Source organism: Pseudorasbora parva, chromosome 25 (genome assembly GCF_024679245.1).
Source record: "Pseudorasbora parva isolate DD20220531a chromosome 25, ASM2467924v1, whole genome shotgun sequence".
Lineage (NCBI taxonomy): Eukaryota > Metazoa > Chordata > Actinopteri > Cypriniformes > Gobionidae > Pseudorasbora > Pseudorasbora parva.
In genome coordinates this window covers 1,061,976-1,088,810 of record NC_090196.1, presented here as the reverse complement: position 1 = coordinate 1,088,810, position 26,835 = coordinate 1,061,976, and the positions used below count along the sequence as shown (strand labels likewise).

General features: G+C 45.5%; 2 protein-coding genes across 3 annotated transcripts; one reads left to right on the top strand and one right to left on the bottom strand.

The window, feature by feature from the left end:
- Positions 1–10,898: 10,898 nt before the first annotated feature.
- Positions 10,899–21,119, bottom strand: pdhx (pyruvate dehydrogenase complex component X). 2 transcript variants are annotated; one of them, XM_067436098.1, is made up of 11 exons: positions 20,889–21,119; positions 20,128–20,214; positions 19,581–19,681; positions 19,332–19,516; positions 19,098–19,196; positions 18,271–18,445; positions 17,870–18,017; positions 16,917–16,975; positions 15,550–15,708; positions 14,938–15,002; positions 10,899–11,405 (listed from the first exon to the last, which is right to left on the bottom strand). In XM_067436098.1, the coding sequence occupies exons 1-11, from the start codon at positions 21,058–21,060 to the stop codon at positions 11,168–11,170; spliced, it is 1,488 nt and encodes a 495-aa protein (XP_067292199.1). In that variant the 5' UTR covers positions 21,061–21,119; the 3' UTR covers positions 10,899–11,167. The 2 variants fall into 2 exon arrangements, with proteins under 2 accessions (XP_067292199.1, XP_067292200.1); XM_067436099.1 differs by having other exon boundaries at positions 20,128–20,211; positions 20,889–21,118.
- A 1,269-nt stretch (positions 21,120–22,388) lies between these two features.
- chmp1a (charged multivesicular body protein 1A) lies at positions 22,389–26,745 on the top strand. The gene is made up of 7 exons (XM_067436100.1): positions 22,389–22,553; positions 22,783–22,802; positions 22,893–22,970; positions 23,162–23,308; positions 25,057–25,185; positions 25,316–25,509; positions 26,082–26,745. Exons 1-7 carry the CDS (start codon positions 22,547–22,549, stop codon positions 26,101–26,103), a joined length of 597 nt encoding a protein of 198 aa, XP_067292201.1. The 5' UTR covers positions 22,389–22,546; the 3' UTR covers positions 26,104–26,745.
- Positions 26,746–26,835: the final 90 nt, after the last annotated feature.

Here is a 26,835-nt window from a genome sequence, read left to right as displayed (position 1 = left end):
TAGATTCAGTAACTTTTTAGCCAAAAATTTAAATCAGTGTGACGGATTCATTTCAGTCGAATCGAATCATTGTTAAAATGAATCGTTACACCCCTAATGACTAGGCATTGCCTAAAATACTGGAAACCTTGTATCGGAACGATATCCCGGCTCCGACTAGAGCCACTCAAAAGGAATTGTTTGCTTTTCAATGTGAATATATTGATGTCCCAACACCAGACGTTCCTCTTCCTCCTTTCACAGACAGGAAACATATGCAGAAGAGAAAAAACATTGATCCGGCTTCCACCATGACTGATGATAATCTAAGCGGGCAGGTGGTCCTGTCAGGCAGTCCGAGCAAGCCTTCATCCAGCGTTTTAACCAGAGACTGGACTGGTCCGTAGTTGATCTAACTCTAATTAGCAGGCATTTCCCTGGCCACTAAGCACTCTCCTGCTCAATCTGCGGCTCTCACACTCACACTCTCTATCTGTGCCCAAAGTCTGCATCTTTCCAACCTTCTAAGAGTGGTTTTCAACATGGTGACTCTAAGGTGATGCCAATGGCAACTCCATTGTGCTTTAATTTGAATGAAAATGGCTGAAAATTCTATAATTGTAAATATATTCATGTTTGTAGTTACTGTGGGGACGGCCACCCAAATTCTGTGTGCCCAAGACGAACCTGTTTTGTGGAAAAGGAGAAAAAGAAACAAAACCATCAAAGCTGGGATGGGCATTGAGTAAGCATCCTTATCGCTGCTTTGAGAATTATTTGTTAACAGGACTTGTTCAAGGTTTTCTTGCAGGATTGTGTTGGTTAGCTAATGTTTCTTTTCCTTTAAAGGAGCCAGAAATTGTCAATTAATCGTTAGAGAAAGAGGTTAAGAAAGGATTTCTGATCGGGCCATTCGAAAAATCTCAATTTCCAAATTATCGCATTGATCCTATAGGGATCGCTACTCGGAAATATTGGGGGAAAAAGCGACTAATAATTGATTTATCTGCCCCTGATAATGAGGATGCGCAGAGTATTAAGTCTCATTCCTGCAGCCCCCTTTTCTCTGTTCTACACAAACATCGACAACGCAATTACTTTAGTAAAGCAAGCAGGCAGGGGAGCATGGCTCGCAAAGGTGGATATTTCGGATGCTTTTAAAGAAATGCCTTTACACCCATCGCAGTGGCATTTATTTGGCATTAATGGAGGAATGAATTGTATTTCTCAGTTAGGCTCACTTTCGGCTGTCGCAGTAAAAATGTTTGATACTCTGTCAGAGGCACTATGCTGGATTCTTCTCAATAACTGCAAACTGCCGCACATGCTTCATCTCCTAGAAGACTTCTGCTTGTGGATTATCCAAATGTGCTGCCCGGACGATGCATTTCAGCGCTAAGGCATACTTTCGTCGATTTAGGTTTTTTCCTCTTTCTGAGGAGAACTCGAGGACCTCTGAAAGTTATCAAGTTTTTAGGTATCACGTTAGATTCTGACCTTATGCGAGCCTCACTGCCCATTGAGAAATTAAATCACATCAGAGAAATCATAAGAAACTCTCAGTCGTCAAGGTTTTTTTCCAAAAGAGATTAACTTTCTTTGCTTGGCCATCTCAATTTTGCGATGCGTATAATTCCTCAGGGCAGGTCTTTCTTTGGCAGACGCCTCGAGCTCTCTAGTTCAGTTAAAGATTTTAAGGACATAGTCACTTTGGATTTAGGATGCATATCAGATCTCAGGGTTTGGTCTCTGCTCCTCGACAATTGGAACGGAATCTCTTTTTTTTATTATGGCGATCTAGAGTCCTCTGCAGCCCTTAAAATGTACACGGATGCCGCACCTTCCGTTAGTTTTGGGGGGTGTTTGGCCAAATGAGCTGTTGTCTGAGTCTGGAAATACCTTGTCAACCGCTCTGTTGGAAATATATCCTATTGTTAAAGCTTGAATTCTGTGGGGTAAAAACAGGTCTAGGAAAAGTATTCTGTTTTTTTGTGACAGCTAGGCAACTGTTAATATTATTACTAAAGGTCGCTCTACGGTTCCGTTCATTAGCAGATTTGTCAGGCGCATTACTTGGGTATCAGTCATAGGTAACTTTAAATTTCGGGCATTCGGGCTGCTCATATTCCCGGTTTAAACAATCAAATTGCAGATGCACTGTCTCGGTTTGACTTTCAGAAATTCCACCTCCTGTGTCCGGACGCAGCACCATTCAGCCTGATCTGCCCCTCCTTCAGTCAAACTGTTCTAGATTAGATACGACCCTTCAATCTTACCCACACTCTGCAGCTAAGTACATGCGTATCAGTTTAACTAAATCTACATTAAAATTGTACAAACTCGGCCTGGTCTCACTCCAGTTCTTCAGCCACTTTCTCTGTATCTGTACTGCCTGTCGATGTTTCATATTTTAGCGCTTTCATAGTTCACTGTTACGAGTCCCGGGGAATGCAGCCTGTATCCAAGTATGGATGGCATCCAGTTCCACCTGTTCCACCTTTGGATCCATCCATCTTCAGCTAACTAGAAAGTCCTTCGATTCGTCTCCTGCTTAACAGGCTTAAAAAAGAGAAACCTCAAGGTAATGATCAGCATCTCCCTTTTACACTCCCACTCGTGCAAAAGTTAATATCACGTTTAAGAGAGGGAAGCTACGAGATTTATTACGATCTGTTGCTAGAATCTGTTTTACTCACGGCTTTCTCAGAGGTGGTGAGTTTTCTACACACACAGATTCTTTTAATCCATCACACCATCTCTCAATATCTGACGTATCCATTTCTTCTCCACCACTTTACCATTTTGTTAAAGCACTCAAAAACTGACAGGAACAAAGAAGGAACGGTTGTTTTTATCTCCGAATCTAATTCATCTTTTTGTCCTGTTATCTATGTCGGCCTACCTGAGGAGTCGTCCCCAAGCTGATTCGCGAGAACCATTATATACTATGGAGAAGGGGAAGCCCATGTCCAGAGCCGGGTTTGCCTCACGTCTCCGGCTGCTCGGCCAATACTGTAGGCTTCCCCCGGATCGCTACACGCCTCATTCTCTGCGTATAGGAGCAGCGACACCGGCACGTCCTCCACTCCAGTCCCCATATTAAAGGCAATGGGCCGCTGGTCTTCAGATGCTTGTGAACACTACATCCGGCCCGATGCTCGAGCAATCCTTCAGGCTCAAAAGCTATGAATTTACTTCCTAATTCGTGGGTTGAAATAAATTAATCAATAATTGCATGGTTCAGCAGCTGTAAGTGTTACTTTATTACACGCATTTCAATCATAATCTCAGCCTGATATGTAATGCCATCTTATGTAAATAGATTGGTTTATGATTAAATTCTATGGCAATTAGCTTCCGAAATGCTCGTTTGATTCCTCTGCAGGGAGGATTGCCAGTATGGTCTGTCGGGGGGATTTGCGACGCTCTCCCAGTAAGAAGGGGAGATCATCCGCAGAAGCTTCTGCTGTTCCCTGTCTTTTCACGGAGCTCATGAAAGGACAGGGGATTTAGAACAGAGCCATACCGACAAATGTATCACTACTTAGCATTCAAAAAAAAAAATATTGTAATAAAGTTCGTAGATTGGAAGGAAGGAGGCGGGAACCGGCGGACGTTTAACACCTTTTATTAAATAAACAAAACAAAAGTAAACCGCGGGCAGCCCCTCACGGACGACTGCCCAGACACACATAACAAAACTCATTGTAAAGTCGAGGCCTGGTCCTCTCTCGTCCTTGACTGGTGTCGCTCGTCTTTAAATCCCTCATGAGAGGACTCGAGAGCGGTGTGGCTCGCAGGTGACGCTCCTTCGCAATCACGTCCCCGGTCTCGCTCGCTCCTCCCATGTCCCTCGCTCGGTCACCTCGCCACAAATATATTATTATTAACTTTGACTCTGGTGTTTTTTTGACAGAGTGGTCCTGTCTGAAATCTGACTCCTGCTGCGTTTGTGAATCTCACTCGGCTCACTCACGTTATATTGAACACACACCTTCAGGTTTTAATTGTAGGGTCTGTTCTCTAACTGAACTGATTGTGTGAAGATGAACGCGGTGGGAAGGGATCCAGTCATCCAGTAGCGGTGGCATTGGGAGTGGCAAAGCATTCTGGGAGTTGTTGTCTTTCATCCCCATGAGACAAAAATACATTTTCTGTCTTTTCTCAGTCTAGAAGGCACCATATAAAAAAATAATTTCACATTTCTACTACATTAATTACCGAGTTTAAATACAAGGCTTAATGCTAAATCACTGAAGTAACCCTTTAATGTTACTGGAAGAACGTTTGTGTTCAGTTTTAACTCCTTCCATTTAGTTTTTATTTGAATTAAAGAAGTAATTTTAACCTCAAATCAAGTTATATTTTAATGATTTTTCTTTTTAAGTTATGGGAAATTTCAATATATATATATAAAAAAAACTGGAATCAAATGCATTTATGATATGTTTCTGTTGATGCATGAGGATACGGTTTACTGGATAACGAATGCATGAAGGCGAACAAATGGATAATACTATTGCAAATTGATGGTAACAATCGTGAAGCTAAACAGTTGTTACACACACACACACACACACACACACACACACACACACACACACACACACACACACACACACACACACTCAAAAGCAAAAGTAACTCAGATATTTTAAAAGTAATTCATTACTTTACTAGTTACTTGAAAAGGTAAAAGGTAATCTGATTACGTAACTCGAGTTACTTGTAATGAGTTTCCCCAACACCGATAGGAGAACATGTTCTGTGTAACACACCGTTTTGTTGTCCATGTTTTAACGGTTTTTGAAGCCTCGCGTCTCAACAATCTCCGTTTTTATTTGGCTCTCGAGCTGAATAATGTCAGCGAACGACGTAACCCAGAAAACGAGCTCGCCCTCGGGTGTGTGAGCACTTGTTTGCTCACGCTAGTGTTCTCCTGACTTTATTTTGTAGTAAGTACCGAAATGCTTTGGGGAAATGTATCTGAGTAAAAAGAAATGAAATATAAAATCTCGAATAAAGTACAGATTTTCCCCTAAAATACTCAAGTACTGTAATAAAGCATGATTACTTCATTACATTACACCACTGAAGACACCAGCCCGAGAGCTGAGCTCAACGGAAGGGTGAGATGGAGACAGGAACTCACACACACACACACACACACACACACACCAGCTCTGTTAGCTGGACATTACATGTCGAAAATAACATAAAGTAATTAATTTATTAACTAGTAGAGGAAAGTTATTAATAAACATCTTACAGAAGATTCTAACGAACAAGCATTTTACAAAGTCACACTGAACTGAAAAAAACAGGAAGTGGTTGCAGTGGTTTTGGTTTTGCAATCTGCACCATGGTAACACTAAAGCGAGAGCTAATTCAGGAGCAGCTGCTAAAGAAACGCCTCTGAGAGAGTAACTCTACACACACCGTCTCTAATCTCAGCGCTGCCCGCCGATCACTTCTCTTACTCTGGACACGGTTAATGAACACACACACACACAAACTACACTAACGAGTACACACTTTATCTGGCAGTGTGCCCTTATTGCACCTGACATGGCGGAGAGCCTATCTAGTGTCTGTAAATCTTTTTGACCACCACCACCACACACCACACACCACACACACCCCACACACACACACACACACACACACACACACAGGTAGTGATGGCCAAATGAAGCGGTTCGAAGCATTATTGCTCTCTGATACATCTGTGTCGAGAATGGTTCATCCCTCGGAGCTTCATTCAGACAGATTGCAGCACCATCTCCTGGTGAAGAGACTGTAATGCAGCAAACCTGACAACCGCCCAAGGCAAGCAGGCTCATGTTCACGGCCCGTTTATACCTGAGGCCATCAAAGCTGAACCGGTGGCAGTGCGGTGAAACTCATATGTAGGTGAACTTTACAGATACTGATGCATTTCATGTGCTCACCTTGGTAATAAAACATTAAGCATGATGTGTGTGTTTGTGTTTGTGTGTGTGTGTGTGTGTGTGCCCTTGTTTATATAACATTGACCAAATGTCCCCATAAGGATAGTAAAACCTGAGATCACCAGCCAGCGGTCCCCACTCAAATGCAGAATGTTGTAGGTTTAGAACTGCAATGGGTAGGTTTAGCAGGAGGAGATGGCGCGACTGCAGAATAACATGAGATAGAGAACTGCACAATCGCTGCTCATCATCGCTCCTAACTATTACAGCTTTCATTACAAAACCAGCATGAAGAAGCATCTGTTCAACATTTTCGTCTTAAATTTTCACGTACAAATTAATTCTGTGATTTTGTCGAGAGGTTAACGATCAGTCTATTTGTTAGAAACATAAATCCTCCGGTGACCCGCGACATTATCAGCAAAACTGCATTCATTTTATTTGATTTGAAGTGTTTAAAATGAACGAAATATTTTTAATTAGCCTAAAATAACACTATTTATTTATGTTGTTATGGATATTTTGATATATTTATTCTACAACATAACAATGATATTGAATGATATTCAGCAATGTAATGTGTAAGGCACAAATAGCATTTATAGTCCGTATCTAATATTTTTCAATGTCTTTTACCTGAGGTCATGAGTAGTAAAACTAGGCGTTGAGCTTTTGTACATACGTACACTTTTAGGATGAAATCTACGCATAGTTTTATAAATGAGCCCCCAGATCAGTATGAGTTCATGGCGGATCAATGTATGCAGCATCTGTAGCTGAATATATGATTAAATATTTATCTGCGACACTGACAGGCTTTGTGCCGCCCTCTGCTGTTCGTCTTGAGTGTTGCTGTTTGCCACCCGTTTCCACCTATTAGCAGTGTGGACACACCTGTGACCAGCCGCCCTTTCAGAAAGAGCTCTCCGCTTGAGCCCAGAGGGATTTGGAGGATCTTTGCTGTTGGACTTTGCTTATGTTATGTTTGTTTTCTGCATTTATGCTCCAACATCGTATTTCACTTCCACCCATGCATTTTGTCCTACACACTGATGTTACTGACGGACACAGAAACATTGGTATTTTCTTACATAGTTTTCATTCTATAATTTAATGAGTGCGTTCACATGCACACCAGTAAGCCGATAACTCACGAATATCAACTTATTGAAATAACCAGTTTTCCCCTTTTACATGCAAACCAGTAAACGGACACCGCAAGTTAACCGCGTTTACATGACTTTATTAATAAACCGGTTATTTCCTTGTAGTGACGTCAAACATAATAACGTCCGTATCTGACTCGGAGTTTTCCAAATGTTACCCCAGTTATGATGTTAATAAAGCGCGTGAGCAGGAGATTTACGGCTCATATTATCCCTCATCAGTTCCAGATGCAGCGTTAGACTGAACCTCTTCTACTTTTGCTGACTGAGATGAGAACACATCTTTACAGTGTTCTGGGTCTTAAATGAGTCAGCGTTTGTGATATATGTCCTTATTTCATGCAAAACGCTAACTCGCTCTGTCTGGATGCGTTTAAATCTACTCTAAGTTTGTGTTTTTGTCATCTATGCTCACTTCAGTAAGCCGGCAGAAAGCAGGTTAATGCGTTTACATGCAGCGCGGAATCAGGGTAAGAGGCAAAAACTCCCTGTGGCGAGCGGTTTATGCTTACGCCGTTTATGACCGATAAAAGAAAACGGGTTACCACCTTTACATGACCATGTTCATTGTCAGATTATTAGGCATATCGGCTTATGAACGTGCATGAAAACGCTCCCAATGTTACCTTAGTTTAGTTAATAAACATATGCTTTGAGCTTAATATTTGGTTGCGTGTGTCCCTTGTTTTTGTGTCTTCCCTTGAGCCAGGGGTCGTAACAGTCATTTACAACAAAGAAAGCTAGCATTGTAAAATAACAATTATCCTAATATATAATGATACCGTTTACAGTGGCTTCATAGATTAGTTAAAAACGCAAAACACTGAAACTCACCTGATGTACATTCTTTATTGTTCATTTTCAACAGAGTTAACAAACCTTGCTGTATTTCATGAAATTCATTAAAAGGAGGTACACCGCCATCTTGCTCCGACCAGAGACTTGAACGCACATGATGTGGCAAACACGACTTCTCATCTCATTAATACGAACATCCCAAGAGGACCTGAACACACCATAATAATAATAATAATAATACCACCATAATAATGCCCACAACCCCGAGCCCTTAAAAGAGGATTCGATTCAGAACAACGAACAAAAAACTACACAACATGTGCAACCGACAATAAAGGTCTGAGTGACTGATGAAAAATACTCATTCAATGCTATACGTGCTATGTTTCATCTGCAATAATGTGGACTTTTATAAAGGTCTGTTTGGCATTAAAAGCATCGTTAATATGAGGAGTCTGGAAGACTCGCGACTGCAGATGGACGTGCTCCTGCATTTCTCTCCGGTGCGGCAGGAAATGACACTAATGTAGAGGATTTTGTCAATGGACCGCTCTCTTCAAGTCCATCCACAGGTTTACTCTCAGATTTAAGTCAGGGTTCTGACATGGCCACACTAGGACAAACAAGGTTTAACTCAAGGATTGTAATGCACTTGGCATTTTTCCTTCAATCCTGACCAATCGCCCAGTCCCGCTGAACAGAAACACCCCCACAACATTATGCTGCCACCACCATGCTTCACAGCAGGTGTGGTGTGTTTGCTTTTCGACAAACAGCGCTTGGAGTTCAGTCCAAAATGTAAAAAAAACAAAAAACATTTGGCATTAGAGATGGCATTAGATTCTTCCAGTTGCATTTTTGCATTGCCCAAACGAGACGGAGGTTGCATCCGAAACCGCACACTCTCTGCATAGGTGCACTATATTGCCAGAAGTATTGTGCCGCTCCTCCAAATCCCTGAGTTCAGGTGTTCAGTCTCTTCATGGCCACAGGTGTATAACTCCAGCTCTCGGCCTGCAGACGCTTCTACACACATTAGTGAAAGAATGGGTCGCTCTCAGGAGCTCAGTGAACTCAAGCGTGGGGCCGTGATAGGCTGACACCTGTGCAATAAGTCCATTCCTGACATTTCCTCACTACTAAATATTCCACGCTCAACTGTTAGTGGGATTAGAACAAAGCGGAAGCCATTGGGAACAACAGCAACTCAGCCACGAAGTGTTAAATCCCAGAGCGGGGTCAGCGCATGCTGAGGGTCACAGTGCGCAGAAGTCTCCAACTTTCTGCAGAGTCAACAGCTCCAGACCTCCAGACTTCTGTGGCCTTCAGATGAGCTCAAGAACAGCGGAGAGAGCTTCATGGAATGGGTTTCCATGGCCGAGCAGCTCATCCAAGCCTTACATCACCAAGAGCAATGCAAAGCGTGAGATGCAGTGGAGTAAAGCAGCCGCCACTGGACTCTAGAGCAGTGAGACGTGTTCTCTGAGCGACCAATCACGCTTCAGTCTGACGATCACATGGACGAGTCTGGGTTTGGCCGTCGCCAGGAGAACGGGACTCGCCTGACTGCATTGCCAAGTGTAAAGTTTGGTGGAGGGGTGGTTATGGGGTGGGTGTTTTTCAGAGGTTGGCCCCTTAGTTCCAGTGAAAGGAACTCTTAAAGTTTCACCAAGACATTTTGGACAATTTCATGCTCCCAACTTTGTGGGAACAGTTCGGGGACGGCCCCTTCCTGTCCCAGCATGAAAAGCATCAGAAAGACAGGAGGGACAGTCAGTCTCTGGTGTGTCCACTATTTGCCTCCCGCAGTGCACACCTCTCCTGCCCTCTCTAGAGTTGATCAGGTTGCTGATTGTGGCCTGTGTAATGTTGGTCTACTCCTCTTCAAAGGCTGTGTGAAGTTGCTGGATATTGGCCTGGAAGTTGCTGAACCCGCTATTGTATATGGCGATCCACAGCATCCCAAACATGCTCAATCGGTGTCATGTCCGGTGAGTGTTCTGGCCATGCAACTGGGATGTTTTCAGCTGCCTGGAACTGTGTGCAGATCCTTGTAATATGGGGCCGTGCATGATAATGCTACAACACAAGGCGATGGTCATGGATGATTAGCACAGCAATAGGCCTCAGGATCTCGTCACGGTATCTGTGCATTCAAAATACCATCAATAAAATGCCCGTGTTCGGTGTCTCTAACATACGCCCATACCATAACCCCACCGCCACCACTGGCCACTCGATCCACAATGCTGACTTCAGCACACCGCTCACCCACACAAACACATCCATCTGCCCTGTAGTGAACGCCGGGATTCATCCGAGAAGAGGACCTCTCCAGAGTGAGCTCTGCACGCAGATGAGCTGATATGCAGATATGTTTCTGGTTATGCAGACCGATTGTTGCAGCAGCTGTTCGGATGGCTGGTGTCAGATGGTCTTAGAGGTGGAGATGCTGGATGTGTCTATAGATATTTAGACTAGAAACGACACAAAAATACTAAGTAAGAGGAGTATTTTTTGCCGTGCGGCTGTGTTCTTCACCGCAAGCACACAATAACTGAAGGCTGAGGTTATCCATTTACTCGGAGTAACTCGTCCGGTAGGTTGGGTAATGCTGGGATCTTTTTATTAGTCTCATATCTGATGTGCTGTATAAATAAAGCTGACTGGAAAGCCCCCTTGCACAAACCACCCACACACACCTTCACAACACACACACACACACACACACACAGACACACTGCCCCTAAACCTACCCATCACAGGAAACATTCTACATTTTTAATTTCTCAAAAAAACTCCTCCTGTGTGATTTATAAGATGTTTTCCACATGAGGACCAAAAAATGTCCCCACAAGGAGAAGGATATCAGATATTGCCATCTTTGTGGGGGCATTTTGTCCCCATAACGTAGGGATTACCAGCCCACCCACCCACCCACCCACACACACACACACACACACACACACACACACACACACACACACACACACACGACTTAGACTCCAGCAGAAGACAAGAGTTTATTGAATTATTTGGTAATCCAAAAAGATACAGGTTCATACCATGATTCAATGGCTTTGATGTAACACGTAGTGTAGGTTGGCAGGTATGTGTGTGTGTGTGTGTGTTAAAGGTGCTTAAACACTGAGATGTGATCATCAGTGGGTTTCCCTTCACTTTTCTGAACGGATCCAGTGATGACTTGACCTTGAGCTTCAGTGTTTTTCTCTCTATGTACATAGTAACGAATAAATAAAGGGCCATCATGCGCTATGGCTGCGGGCGCTCGAGGTGCGAGCGGAAGCACTGGAGGAAGCGTGAGGCCAGCTCCTCATCCACGAGCCGGCCGTCGCTGGACAGAGTGACCGTCAGGAGCTGCAGCTGCGTCTGGAGGCCTTCTCTCAGCCGCAGCTCCGCCCTCAGGCCTCCCACCGCCAGCACACACGCCTGAGGAGGATTGATGACCGCGCTGAACTCGCTGAGGCCAAACATGCCCAGGTTAGAGATGCTGCAACACACACACACACACACAACATGAGCAGAGCAATCCATAAACAGCTACAGAGTAGTGATGGGAAGTTCGGTTGTTTTCCGCGAACCGGTTCTTTCGGATCGTTCGTTTCAATGAACCGGTTAAAAAAAACAGATCACCGGTTCTTTTACGTCCTCCCGTAATGACGTCATTTCTGTCATCCCGGTGGATGAAAATACATTCGAACACATCCATATAAAGTATTTGTAATCAAAACTTAGTATTGTAATAATTGTCATCATCATCATCTTGGACAGGTTTTTTCATTTATGTTTTGCAAAAGCACTCAATACAGCCACTGTCGCGCAAACACTGATGTTTTACACAGATTAAATAAACTTACATATGGTGTCCGATAGAAACGGTTCTCGATTCTGTACCGGTGATCCGAAAGATCGAACGTGTCCGATAGAAACGGTTCTCGATTCTGTACTGGTGATCCGGAAGATCGAACGTGTCCGATAGAAACGGTTCTCGATTCCGTACTGGTGATGCGAAAGATCGAACGTGTCCGATAGAAACGGTTCTCGATTCTGTACTGGTGATCCGAAAGATCAAACGTGTCCGATAGAAACGGTTCTTGATTCTGTACCGGTGATCCGAAAGATCGAACGTGTCCGATAGAAACGGTTCTCGATTCTGTACCGGTGATCCGAAAGATCAAACGTGTCCGATAGAAACGGTTCTCGATTCTGTACTGGTGATCCGAAAGATCAAACGTGTCCGATAGAAACGGTTCTCGATTCTGTACTGCTGAACCGAAAGATCGAACGTGTCCGATAGAAACGGTTCTCGATTCTGTACTGATGATGCGAAAGATCGAACGCGTCCGATAGAAACGGTTCTCGATTCTGTACTGGTGATCCGAAAGATCGAACGTGTCCGATAGAAACGGTTCTCGATTCTGTACTGGTGATCCGAAAGATCGAACGTGTCCGATAGAAACGGTTCTCGGTTCTGTACTGGTGATCCGAAAGATCGAACGCGTCCGATAGAAACGGTTCTCGATTCTGTACCGGTGATCCGAAAGATCGAACGCGTCCGATAGAAACGGTTCTCGATTCTGTACTGGGGATCTGAAAGATCGAACGTGTCCGATAGAAACGGTTCTCGATTCTGTACTGATGATGCGAAAGATTGAACGCGTCCGATAGAAACGGTTCTCGATTCTGTACTGGGGATCCGAAAGATCGAACGTGTCCGATAGAAACGTTTCTCGATTCTGTACTGGGGATCCGAAAGATCGAACGTGTCCGATAGATACGGTTCTCGATTCTGTACTGATGATGCGAAAGATCGAACGTGTCCGATAGAAACGGTTCTCGATTCTGTACTGATGATGCGAAAGATCGAACCCGTCCGATAGAAACGGTTCTCGGTTCTGTACTGCTGACCCGAAAGATCGAACGTGTCCGATAGAAACGGTTCTCGATTCTGTACTGATGATGCGAAAGATCGAACGTGTCCGATAGAAACGGTTCTCGATTCTGTACTGGTGATCCGAAAGATCGAACGTGTCCGATAGAAACGGTTCTCGGTTCTGTACTGGTGATCCGAAAGATCGAACGCGTCCGATAGAAACGGTTCTCGATTCTGTACCGGTGATCCGAAAGATCGAACGCGTCCGATAGAAACGGTTCTCGATTCTGTACTGGGGATCCGAAAGATCGAACGCGTCCGATAGAAACGGTTCTCGATTCTGTACTGATGATGCGAAAGATCGAACGCGTCCGATAGAAACGGTTCTCGATTCTGTACTGGGGATCCGAAAGATCGAACGTGTCCGATAGAAACGGTTCTCGATTCTGTACTGATGATGCGAAAGATCGAACGTGTCCGATAGAAACGGTTCTCGATTCTGTACTGATGATGCGAAAGATCGAACCCGTCCGATAGAAACGGTTCTCGGTTCTGTACTGCTGACCCGAAAGATCGAACGTGTCCGATAGAAACGGTTCTCGATTCTGTACTGATGATGCGAAAGATCGAACGTGTCCGATAGAAACGGTTCTCGATTCTGTACTGGGGATCCGAAAGATCGAACGCGTCCGATAGAAACGGTTCTCGATTCTGTACTGGTGATGCGAAAGATCGAACGTGTCCGATAGAAACGGTTCTCGGTTCTGTACTGATGATGCGAAAGATCGAACGTGTCCGATAGAAACGGTTCTCGATTCTGTACTGGTGATCCGAAAGATCGAACATGTCCGATAGGAACGGTTCTTGATTCTGTACTGCCAATCCGGAAGATCGAACGTGTCCGATAGAAACGGTTCTCGATTCTGTACCGGTGATCCGAAAGATCGAACGTGTCCGATAGAAACGGTTCTCGATTCTGTACTGCTGATCCGAAAGAACGAACGTGTCCGATAGAAACGATTCTCGATTCTGTACTGCTGATCCGAAAGATCAAACGTGTCCGATAGAAACGGTTCTCGATTCTGTACTGGTGATCCGAAAGATCAAACGTGTCCGATAGAAACGGTTCTCGATTCTGTACTGCTGATCCGAAAGATCGAACGTGTCCGATAGAAACGGTTCTCGATTCTGTACGGCTTATCCGAAAGATCGAACGTGTCCGATAGAAACGGTTCTCGATTCTGTACTGGTGATCCGAAAGATCAAACGTGTCCGATAGAAACGGTTCTCGATTCTGTACTCGTGATCCGAAAGATCGAACGTGTCCGATAGAAACGGTTCTCGAGTCTGTACTGCTGATCCGAAAGATCGAACGTGTCCGATAGAAACGGTTCTCGATTCTGTACTGCTGATCTGAAAGATCGAACGTGTCCGATAGAAACGGTTCTCGATTCTGTACTGCTGATCCGAAAGATCGAACGTGCCCGATAGAAACGGTTCTCGATTCTGTACTGCTGATCCGAAAGATCGAACGTGTCCGATAGAAACGGTTCTCGATTCAGTACGGCTGATCCGAGAACCGGTGTATGTTCGGTTACTCGCGCATGCTCAGTATCAGCTGCTCGTGAGTTCATCAGATCTCTCAGCAAAGCATGTCTCAGTTCAGCTAATGGTTGGAGTTACAACATCTACTGCAAGATATTAGTTTATTTCTAGTCAGAGAAACTGTCACTCATGTCAGAAAGTTAATAACTAAAGTAACTTGTGGGACCAGCGCTGATTTGAGATGTTCTGAAGAGACTCCATGGCTTTATATGAAGAAGGAAATCTGATGGGTTTGAGCAACATTAGGGTGAGGAAATGATCCCAGGATTCTCATTAATGGAGAACTGGCCCTTTAAGAGCCGGACTGACTGTTGATTTATTCATCCGTGCCATTCAGCTTTATACAGTAATTTACAGTTTTATGACTGGATTCTGCATCACAGAACTCACAGAGCCCTGATTTAATGCCATGATGCGGAACGTAAGAGTTTCTGATCCAATTCCAGAGATTTAGATAGTGTAGGATCACATTAAGACTTTAAGAAACCCTGTTAGAAATGGCAGAAGTTCCAGGTGTGAATGAGATCAGAGAGGAATAACTCACCTGAACGAGCCGCCCTGATACTCCTCCGGTAACAGCTTGCCATCCCGCGCTTTCTGTGCCAAAGCCTGAGGAGAGAAGAAGAGTTTAACATGCTGCGGTTAAACAGAGCGATCAATAACAACAGCTCATCATATTCCTCAGGCTAAACCCAACAGCTGACAGTCATTGGTCAACCCCTGAGCTGCTATTGGTCAGTGGTGTTGATGCGAGTGGTGGGTGTGGCTCTGAGGCTCCGCCCTCTCTGAGGTGACCGAAAGCCACACTGACACAGCTCATGTTTAATACGGTGAAGCTGCAGAAGTAAACATTTCACATCTCTGCACTGCACAAACTGCTCTTCCTACTCAGTCATTGTGTCTTGTTTCCAGTCTAAACATCTAACAATTCTTAAATCAAGATGCCTTTACTAGATCAGTAAAACGACATAAGATATTTTTCCTTGTTTTCTTAAAAATAAAATCAAAATGAGTTTTTGCTTAAAACAGGCAACATGATCTGTCAATGGGGTGAGAGAAATAATCTTATTTCTGATTGAAATCTTGCTTCCGTCCCAAACAGAAATAAGATTATTTTTCTCTTATTATATTTTCAGCGGCGTTTAATGAGCGTGACCTTTGCGGTGGCGGCGATCTCCTGCAGGCCTTTGCTGGCAGCGTCTCTGATGATGGGGGTCATGAGGCCGCGCGGGGTTGCCACGGCGACGGAGATGTGGATGGAGTCGAGCGGCTGCGGCCCGTCTGCGGCCCACATGACGTTGACCTCCGGCATCTCCTGCAGGAACACAGCACATCTTTCACCACACACACATCACTCATCAGGCATTATGGCACTCTTAGAGCTGAAGAGGGTCTGATACGATCAATTAAATCCAATTAGCCAATTAAATGAATTATCCTGGAATCGCACTAGGGATTGCACTATCAGCCGATATCTGTTTATTTATCAGGGATGCAAACAGGTCAGGGGTAAACAGGTGAGAGCATTGCATTGATGGAGAAAATATTCTGAGGTGTATATATTAGGGCTGTCAAACGATTACATTTTTTAATCACGATTAAATCGCATGATAGTCGTGAGTTAACGCGCGATTAATCGCAGATTTTTATTTGTGGTAAATGTACGCCAATGGGTTCATATCAATCTCAATTTCTTATTAAACTTCAAAAGAAAAACCGGATAAATCTTCTGGAAGAGGTAGGCTTCTCGTACCCCCTTTAACACTCTTCATGATTACTCTCTCGCTATTACACCGCTCCTGAATGAGTACAGAATCTGCTGATTCAAACACAGGAGAAGAAGAAGCAGAAACCAGCGATCGCACATAAGCAGATGCACATGTAAAATGGCCAATGATTCATCCAGCGACCGTACAGATACTGACCAATCAAATCGCAGGACTTTCAGGGACTTCAAGAACTACTTTTTCTGTTTTCAAGGACTAATATACTTAATAATACTTATCAAACAATATCTTATAAAATCTAAACAATACAAACAAACGAATAAAACCAAATGGTACAAATAAAGTGCAGCACATGCAACGACTGTGGTAACTTTAGCGATTGAATATATGACAGATATATCGCTTTCCTTACTCAAACTGACCTTCCCTCATGAATATGGGATTGAGCTGAAGACGGAGAGCTGTATCATACACACGGATGAGGAATATCACGCTCAGTCATGCGGAATGGCTTGTGTGAGAAGATTGTTTATCAGTAGAATTAAACACTTAAGCTAAATAAATCTGTGATATAATCAGGGTTGAGTTTTAAAGTTGACTTTTTGAAATCCTGGAGAACGCCATGAAAACATCCATATTTATGCCAAGGTACTTGAAAGGGCTTAAATTATTACATGTGAAGTAAGACTATCACGATCTGAATGAGTGGCTGGATACAGTACTGCGAGTCCCAGATTTAAACCCCACAAACACACACACACACACACACACACTGATTGAATATGAGCTGACTTACTCTGAGAGAGGTGGCAACGGCTTTGATGATGAAGTCATTGACTGACACCTTGATGTTCTCTAAACACACACACACACACAAACATCATTAATCTACAGTTAATCATCACTGGGTCTTTATGATTATAAATGCATGTGTGTATAAAACATGTGCTAATGCACACAGAAATCATGTTCGGTCGGTGTAGTCCAAACCGTGGTTTGTTCAGTACTGTCCCTTTAAGGGAACCCCTGGTGGTGAGACTTAGATGACTTAATATAACTTAAATTATGTCTCTTACTGAAATATGTCTTAGTAACCCAAGAAAGATTATATTTTGGACAGTCGAATGGTTGCACTCAGCGAGCGACTGGTGCTATATTTACCTCAACACAACTCAAAGAAAACGAGGCCACACTGAGCGGCTTTTGGCTGTGATTATCAGGAGAAGCGATGCGAGTCTTCACTGCTGTCCCAATAACAAGAAGAGGAGATAAAAATGCACGAAGAAAACTTCCTAAAGACCAGCGTCTGTTCTCTCCACTTTAGCCCTGAAGACTTTGAGGCTTTTAGTCGATCACGGCCACTGGAAGAGCTTCAACTAAATGCAGCATCATTGATCTTTCCCTACAGGAAGTCTCAACGGGCGCAGATATCAGATGTGAAACGGCAGAGGCGATGGATACGGACAGGACATAAACACGCCGGCGCTTTAGAGAACAGACACGCGGATCTGTAGGAGGTTTAGCTTCTTCTTGCCATTAGGAAAGCAGTGAAGTCTTACACTGCTAAAAATACTCTTCTTATTTAGATTTTTTTCTAAATATTCTTAAATCAAGATGCATTCACTACTACACATCTCAGTAAGAGACATCATTAAGCAATGTTTAGCCCCTGGGGTTCCCCTAGGCCAGCTCAGTCTGCCCCTCAGGGCTGTGTGTGGATCCTCAGGGCTACGGTAGCGCTCTCCTCACCCGCGGCCAGCTGTTTCCGGAGCCTGATGACGGCCCCGAGGTCGCAGTCCACTGAGGCGTACGCATGCGGGATGGAGCGCTTAGACTGCGTTAATCTCTGAGCGATGACTCTCCTCACGCTAGAGGCCGTCACGTCTGTGAACGTGCCCTGAAAACAGCATTCATACACACTATTACATCTGATGAAGCTTGTAATAGAGTTACTTTACTTGTTACAACAAAAGTAATCTGATTACAAAATGTGCATCACTTCTAACTGAGTTACTTGTTAAATGAAAAGTAATCGGATTACATAATGTGTGTTCAAGTTACTTGAAGGTTTTATATCAGGACAAATTGTAATGTCAGTGTGTATGAGCCTCTAGAGGAGTGTGTGTGCACTGAGAGGATCATGGGCTCACCGGCGCTCCAGGCTTCCCAGGCACAGAGAGGGGGGGGTATGAGGGGCGGCCCGTGGGCGGGGCTGTGGGCGGAGCCGAGGGTGGGGCTGTGGGCGGGGCCGAGGGCAGGACAGATGGAGGAACAGCAGCTGATGGACGCTCTCCATCCCCCTGACTCAGCAGCTTCAGAGCATCTCTGAAACAACAGACCAGCACAGAAGAAGACAAGCTGATCACTGGAACGATCTCCTGACGGAGCGAGGTGTGTGTGTGTGTGTGTGTGTGTGTGTGTGTGTGTGTGTGTTGTCAAGCCTGATTAATATAACATGAAATGGTGTGATTGTTATTCCGGAGTGGCAGCTGATATTGAAGTGTTGCTTTGAGAAGAGCCTTCCGTTCTCACACACACACACACACTACAGAGATCACACACAGTCATATCTCTGACCCGCAGAGCTCATTAACACACTCCTATAATGCTCCTGACACAACTAACCTATGCTGATGGGCCATTATCATGGAGAAAACACCTGCTTATGAGGATGAGGATGATAATAATATAACCAAATCTGCGGATAATCTCATAAGTGCCTCTTCAGAGGATCGGAGGTATTAATAAGTGTCTGTTTCTTCGTTTCCATGGATACCCAGAGCAGGGAGGCTGGGTTGCCATGGTAACATATGCTACCAATGAGACTGTTCAGTAAGTGTGTGTATATGTGTGAGTGTGTGTGTGTGTAAGTGAGTGACCTAGAGTGATTGTGTGTGCAAGTTAGTGTATGTGTGTGAGAGTGTGTGTGTGTGTGTGTGTGTGTGTGTGTGTGTGTGTATGTGTGTGTGAGACTCACTCTTTAGTGATGAGGCCGCGTGGGCCTGTGGCTTTTGCCTGACGAGGATCCAAACCATGAGTGTCCAGAATGTGTCTTGCAGCAGGACTCAAACGCAACCTGTTCAAAATTACAAACGAACATGAGCGATAAAACACACACACACACACACACACACACACACACACACACACACACACACACACACACACACACAGCTAGTGTGACAGAAAGCATGCAGGAGCAGATACTGACTGTTTGAGTGCTGGAGCCAGGGGAGGGGCGGGGCCAGCAGCAGTGGGCGGGGCTACAGTGGGCGGAGCCGGAGTGGGCGTGGCTACCACAGGCACTGGAATCTCCACCTGTTTCCAGTCTTCTCCTTCAGCGGCCATCAGAGCGATGAGAGTGCCCAGACGCACGCCTCGACTGCCCTCCGGCACCTGACACACACACACGTTTACACACACACTCGTTTACAGCACTGATCTCCATACGAGCGCTCACCAGTATTTTGGCCAGGACTCCGTCCTCACTGGACTCCATCACCACCACAGCTTTATCCGTCTCGATCTCACAGAGCGCGTCCCCGGCGGCCACTTCCTCACCTGCTCACACACAGGAAGAGCTGCATCCGTCAGCTTCCCAACACACACCTCACACACATATATACATCAGGCATAACATTATGACCAGGTGAAGTGAATAACACTGATGATCTCTTCATCTCGGCTCCTGTTAGTGGGTGGGGTATATTAGGCAGCAAGTGAACATGTTGTCCTCAGAGCTGATGTGTGTGAAGCAGGAGAAATGGGCAAGCGTAAGGATTTGAGCGAGTTTGGCCAGATTGTGACGGCTAGACGACTGGGTCAGAGCATCTCCAGAACTGCAGCTCTTGTGGGCTGTTCCCGGTCTGCAGTGGTCAGTATCTATCAAAAGTGCTCCAAGGAAGGACCAGTGGAGAACCGGCCACAGGGTCATGGGCGGCCAAGGCTCATTGATGCACGTGGGGAGCGAAGCACATCTCTGTGTCAGGTGTGTGTTTATTTCTCACCTTCTCTCTTCAGCCACTTGACGATGTTTCCTTCCTCCATGGTGGGCGAGAGCGCGGGCATCTGCACCTGCAGAGGAGCGACCCCTGCTGGACACACACACACACACACACACACACACACACACACACACACACACACACACACACACACACACACACACACACATCACTGAGCGGTGTCATAGAGACGGATGCTGTTTTCCTGCATTATATGTTTTATGGTTGATCTCTTTCATAATGAGAAAGGGCAGCAATCCCACTGAAATAACATTACAAAGAGCGCAGTCACACACTTTAGCAATAAAGCAAACACTGATCAATGTCTCAATCACCTGATTAATATTCAACCCTCACCACATGATCAGAATGAGGCGAGAGATTAAAATACACACAGAGAGAGAGAGAGAGAGAGAGAGAGAGAGAGAGAGAGAGAGAGAGAGAGAGAGAGAGAGAGAGAGAGAGAGAGAGAGATGAGTATGAAGGCCAAACACATACAGCCGGGTGGATCTGTGATTGTGTTGTGCTAAATTTTTAATAAACACTAAATCAAACACACGAGTTCATCCTGAAATCAATGTGATTAGTTTTGGCAGCAGATCCCAATCATATCATGTTGTCTTAGACTTCTACATGTTCATTATGAATATGACACTCATTCAGAGCCACAGAGTTATCGTTTGTCATTGTGCTGTAGAGCAAGCACACAGTCATATCTATATAATAATGATGTTGTGATGAATGTTGTGCCAGTGCTGTCTCACCACACGCTCGCGGAGACCGGGAGAGGTGTCTGAAGGCGCATCCGGCCCAGGGCTCGCTCCGCCGGGCTCGGACCTGCGCTATTCCCCGGCTGTGGGGCGTTATTGTGCTCTGTGTTATGAGTCTGAGCGCGGTGACAGCGGCCCTGCGCCCGAGTCTCATGGAGGCCGCCATTACTGTGCCCTTCCTCCTCCTCACAGCACTGACAGCAGCGGCTCCCTCGGCGGAGGCGGCGGCGGGGTGGAGCAGCGTCAGTGCGCCCCTGCCGGGCTGGAGGACAAGCACTGCCAGTACTACTATCATTTTAAAGAGATAGTTCACCCAAAATGCAAATGTGATGTTTATATGCTGACCCCCAGTGCATCCAACATGTAGGTGTGTTTGTTTCTTCAGTACAAAAACAAATGAAGGTTTTTTAAACCGGCAGTGAAGCGCCTGAAGGCTGTTGGATATAGCGTTGTATTTGAGGTAAAAAAGGATATAAATACGGCTGGATTTCTCACACTAAATGATCGCTCTGTGTCTTAAGATATCAGTGTGCTGTCACGAGCCACAGTTCATATTGTCTAAGCATGTGTTTTTTGCTCTAATAGAATTGTTCCCCATTCACATGATTATATGACCGACACACAGCAACGGTTGAGTTAAAAATCTTCATTCGTGTTCTCCTGAAGAAACACACACACCTACATGTTGATGCCCTGGAGGTCAGCAGATAAACATCAGGCTCAGTATTGGCTGAACTATCCCTTTAAATCATGTTAATCTCAATAACTCCCGCTCCATCTCTTCTCTGGGGACGTGTGCACTGGATACATTCAGCATTTTAGCTCAAGATGAACAAGCTGTAGAGCGTGAGGAAAAGATGGAGCGCTGGATGAAAGAAATAGGAAGATTCTAAATGACAAGGAAATGAGGATATGCAGAAATGTGGCAAGGTAATAAACACTTAAAGCCTTGATAAAAATTGAGAATATATTAGAAATGTGGAAATAAAGTGTCTAATATGTGTTTAATAATAAGTGTTTATCAGTTAGAAGTAGCTTCTTCGTGTCTGTGTCCGTCTCCTCCGCTCTTCACAGCAGTGTAGCCCCTCCGAGGTCTGCAGCAGAACGCCGGCTCATTATTGGCTGATGCTGATCACATGAGCACTCATGCGTGATGATGACGCAGTTGGGTAAAGTCGTTAATTTTGCTTGTGTTTGCGCACTAAAGTATTCTCACCGCTTCATCACATTAAGGCTGAACCACTGGATTCACACAGACTATGTCTTTACTTTCCTTTCTAGCCCTTCATAGTGTTCATGTGTGTGGAGGGGTCAGAGAGCTCTGGGGTCATCAGATATATCTTCATCTGTCTGAAGATGAACGAAGGGCCGACGGTTTGACATGAGGAATTAATGACAGAAGTTTCTTTTTTGGTTGAAACAACCAGTCCGACGGAGAAAACATGACGCCGTGACTCCAGAAGACGGCAGTAATGCGACATCCATCCAGCACAGTAGAAGAAGAAGGAGCGCGTGACGTGATGATGACGGCGCGCAGCTGAACCCGGAAGAGAGAGAGAGAGAAGCTCGAGCGCGGACACATAAACAAACTCATCGAGCGGAAAAACAGCAAATAAACCTTCAGGCTCCACATAAGCGCGGTCGGCACTAACATGGACGGTAGGAGCACTCTCCGCCAAAGGCTGTCACACACACACCGTGTGTTTCTGTGATGTTAAACTGTGTTATGATTAAGAACAGATGTGCCGTGTCATGATTATCGTCTGATTGATTGATGATTGTTCATCCTGATGTGTGTGTGATGTGTTTATAACTACTGTAAATCTGAACACGTAAAGCTGTAGGGCGTGTCATGTTCTGATGATGATTGTGTGTTTCTCTCACACAGACACTCTGTTCCAGCTGAAGGTGGGTGAATTTATGTGTGTGTGTGTGTGTGTGTGTGTGTGTGTGTGTCAGTGATGAACTCTGACCTCTGACTGTGCTCTTCATCATCAGTTCACCTCTAAACAGTTGGAGCGACTGGCTAAAAAGGCGGAGAAAGACTCCAAATCCGAGCAGGCTAAAGTCAAGAAGGTACGGCGCGTGACGTCACCGACCCTGGGGCACGTGACGTCACCGTGACGTCACCTCTTCCATTACCGCCAGAACTGCACTGTTTAGCACTTTACACATGTGATGCTGTTGTTATTTAATTGGGTGTGCGTTATGTAGTGTTGTGTGTGTGCTGGAGCTTTTTCTAAGTGTGTGTGTGTGTGTGTCTCCAGGCTCTCCAGCAGAAGAATGTGGAGTGTGCGCGTGTGTATGCCGAGAACGCCATCCGCAAGAAGAACGAGGGCCTGAACTGGCTGCGAATGGCGTCTCGCGTCGACGCCGTGGCCTCTAAAGTGCAGACGGCCGTCACGATGAAGGGGGTGAGGCGGCCATTACAGCACCATTACTGATCACAGCACCATTACTGATCACAGCACCATTACTGATCACAGCACCATTACTGATCACAGCACCATTACTGATCACAGCACCATTACTGATCACAGCACCATTACTGATCACAGCACCATTACTGATCACAGCACCATTACTGATCACAGCACCATTACTGATCACAGCACCATTACTGATGATGTAACGGCTCCAGACGGAGGCCAGGGGCGGTAGAGACGCCTCATGATTTACTGTAGGGTCACCACAGGGGATTGTGGGAGGAAGAGTCAAACGGGTTTACATTATGTGCTGTATTGATCTCAGCCATCTGAGACGGAAACTCAAGCACTTTTCAGGAGCTTCACACTTTCTCCAGCTTGCCAAAGCTCTAAATATTATCCAGTTTAAATGTTATTTTTAATGATTTGAAGGTTTATAAAAAAAAGTAGGTAAACAAAACCCTTCCATTGATGTTAAACTCATGAGATGTCCACTATAACCAGTGGGTGGCAGCAGAGGAGCACTGATTGACTTATGAGACGCTTCCACTAATAATAGCTTTACTCACACACTCGTTAACTCACACACACACGTTAAATCACACACACTCGTTTCCTCACACACTCGTTTCCTCACACACACTCGTTTCCTCACACACACTCGTTTACTCACACACACTCGTTTACTCACACACACTCGTTTACTCACACACACTCGTTAACTCACACACACTCGTTTCCTCACACACACTCGTTTCCTCACACACACTCGTTTCCTCACACACACTCGTTTCCTCGCACTCACTCGTTTCCTCGCACTCACTCGTTTCCTCACACACAATCGTTTCCTCGCACACACACGTTTCCTCGCACACACTCGTTAACTCGCACACACTCGTTAACTCGCACACACTCGTTTCCTCGCACACACTCGTTTCCTCGCACACACTCGTTTCCTCGCACACACTCGTTTCCTCGCACACACTCGTTAACTCGCACACACTCGTTTCCTCGCACACACTCGTTTCCTCGCACACACTCGTTTCCTCGCACTCACTCGTTAACTCGCACACACTCGTTTCCTCGCACACACTCGTTTCCTCGCACACACTCGTTTCCTCGCACTCACTCGTTTCCTCGCACACACTCGTTTCCTCGCACACACTCGTTTCCTCGCACACACTCGTTTCCTCGCACACACTCGTTTCCTCGCACTCACTCGTTAACTCGCACTCACTCGTTAACTCACACTCACTCGTTTCCTCACACACACTCGTTTCCTCACACACACTCGCTGTGTGTGTGTAATAGCTGGACTAGAGCAGGAAGTGTCCGCGTGTGCTGAGGAGCTGATGGTGTTGTTCAGCTGGAGCCTGAATTAGGCAGAGCGAGAGCAGATGCTTTAATCATCTCTGGAGCTGTCCGTCAGTTCAGTCTGAGGCCACAGAACCACAACGGCACATTTAATAGCAGCAGAAGATTCACATTCACTATAAAAATGATGTTTTGTTATTAATAAACGTACATTTATCTGCAAATCAACTCAAGCGCAGAGCTTCACTGGCACATCTCCAGTAAAGTAACGTGTGCTGTAACCAGACGCCGCACTCATTCACAGAGCAGCAGGAACATCATGAGGAGCATTCTGTCATGTTAGTCTGGAGTATGTGTGAGCACGTGACCTCATCAAAAGTGTGTGTGAGCGCATGACATCATCAGTGTGTGTATGTCCTCAGGTGGCGAAGAACATGACGCAGGTGACCAAAGCTCTGGACAAGGCTCTGAACTCCATGGACCTGCAGAAGGTGTCGGCCGTCATGGACAAGTTCGAGACGCAGGTGCAGAACCTGGACGTCCACACCTCGGTAAGTGTGTGTGTGTGTGTGTGTGTGTGTTTGTGTGTGTGTGTGTGGTCCTGCCGACCCCTCTGATCCCTGTGTGTGTGTGTGGTCCTGCCGACCCCTCTGATCCCTGTGTGTGTGTGTGTGTGCGCAGGTGATGGAGGACTCGATGAGCTCGGCCACCACGCTGACCACGCCTCAGGAGCAGGTGGATGATCTGATCCTGCAGATCGCGGAGGAGAGCGGGCTGGAGGTGGAGGACCAGCTGAGCCAACTACCAGCCGGAGCCACATCACTGGGGGAGACGTCAGCGCGCGCTCAGGACAAAGAAGACCAGCTGTCCAGACGGTACACACACACACACACACACACACACACACACTGTCTGAAACCTCCTCTCTACAGTGGCCCTGTGAGCGCTCGGACACACACACGTGTGGTAACATTATGACCATTACACTGAAGCTCCAGCCTTTTCCAGTCTCCAGCAGCAGACGTCACATGACTCCTTCATCAGCTACAGCTGATAGAGTTTACTAGAGCTACACCCATCAAAACATCCATCCATACTTACATCCACATCTCTTATCTATTCATGATCCATCATCTCATCCATCTATCATCTCATTACAGTGAAATAAAATAAGTTTTGTAGTTGTATTACAATATAATTAGAAAGCCAATTGAACACAGAGAGTGCAGGAGAAGAGGCCAAAGGTCAAACGAGCAGTGAAACGCTCTGAGCACAAGAGGAAGTGATGACGGTCTGTCAGGAGCCAATCAGACGACAGAAGACGACAGATAACACACAGCACAGTCCCCCACTGTAGAACATGCACAACTACTCCATGATCATCTGAGGCCAGTGAATGCTGAAGAGAAGATTAATGTGTGTGTGTGTGTGTGTGTGTGTGTTGCAGGTTGGCAGCGCTGCGTAACTGACGGCGTTCACATCCTGCTCGGAGGACTTTATCAAAGGCTGATTTTTATAACACACCCCACCTTATGATGAAACAAGCCCTCTTCATCACTTCCTGTCTCTCCGTTCGTCCGGCCCCAGTGGGACGGTTTCCTCAAACCCGGCGCCGTGGGTCAGGAGCCACATTTGTGCTCCGTCTGTGGGGATCTGCTGGGGCTCTGGTCTTCAATGTTGGTTTAGGTCTGATTTTAGGTTCATATTTATGCTCATGATTATTGCTCATCACGCAGAGCAGCACGTTACTTTCTCATGCCTTACATACAGTAGGTGCTTCTCGCGTTCAGTGCCTCACACACACACACACACACACACACACACACACACACACACGCTCCTCGTGTCGTTCTGCCATCCGTGGATCTTATTTTGACCAATCCTGATGTTGAAGTGAGATTCCCTGAGCCGGACGACCGTCAGTCAGAAGATTACAGCCACACAAGCCAGTGTGTGTGAGAGGAAGAGACACACACAAACACACACACACAGCATTTTATTCTTGATGTGGTGAATCAAACAGGACTGTGTTTTCCTCCTCACACACACACGTTTTAGTCCCGTTACTGTACGTCTCATTGAACGCACGCATAATAAACTTTCTGATCTTTCTTGTGTGAATGTGTGTTTGTGTCATCATGTGTGCACTTTTGTCTCCTATGCTCATTTATTATATCATAAATATAGTAAACTCCAGATGT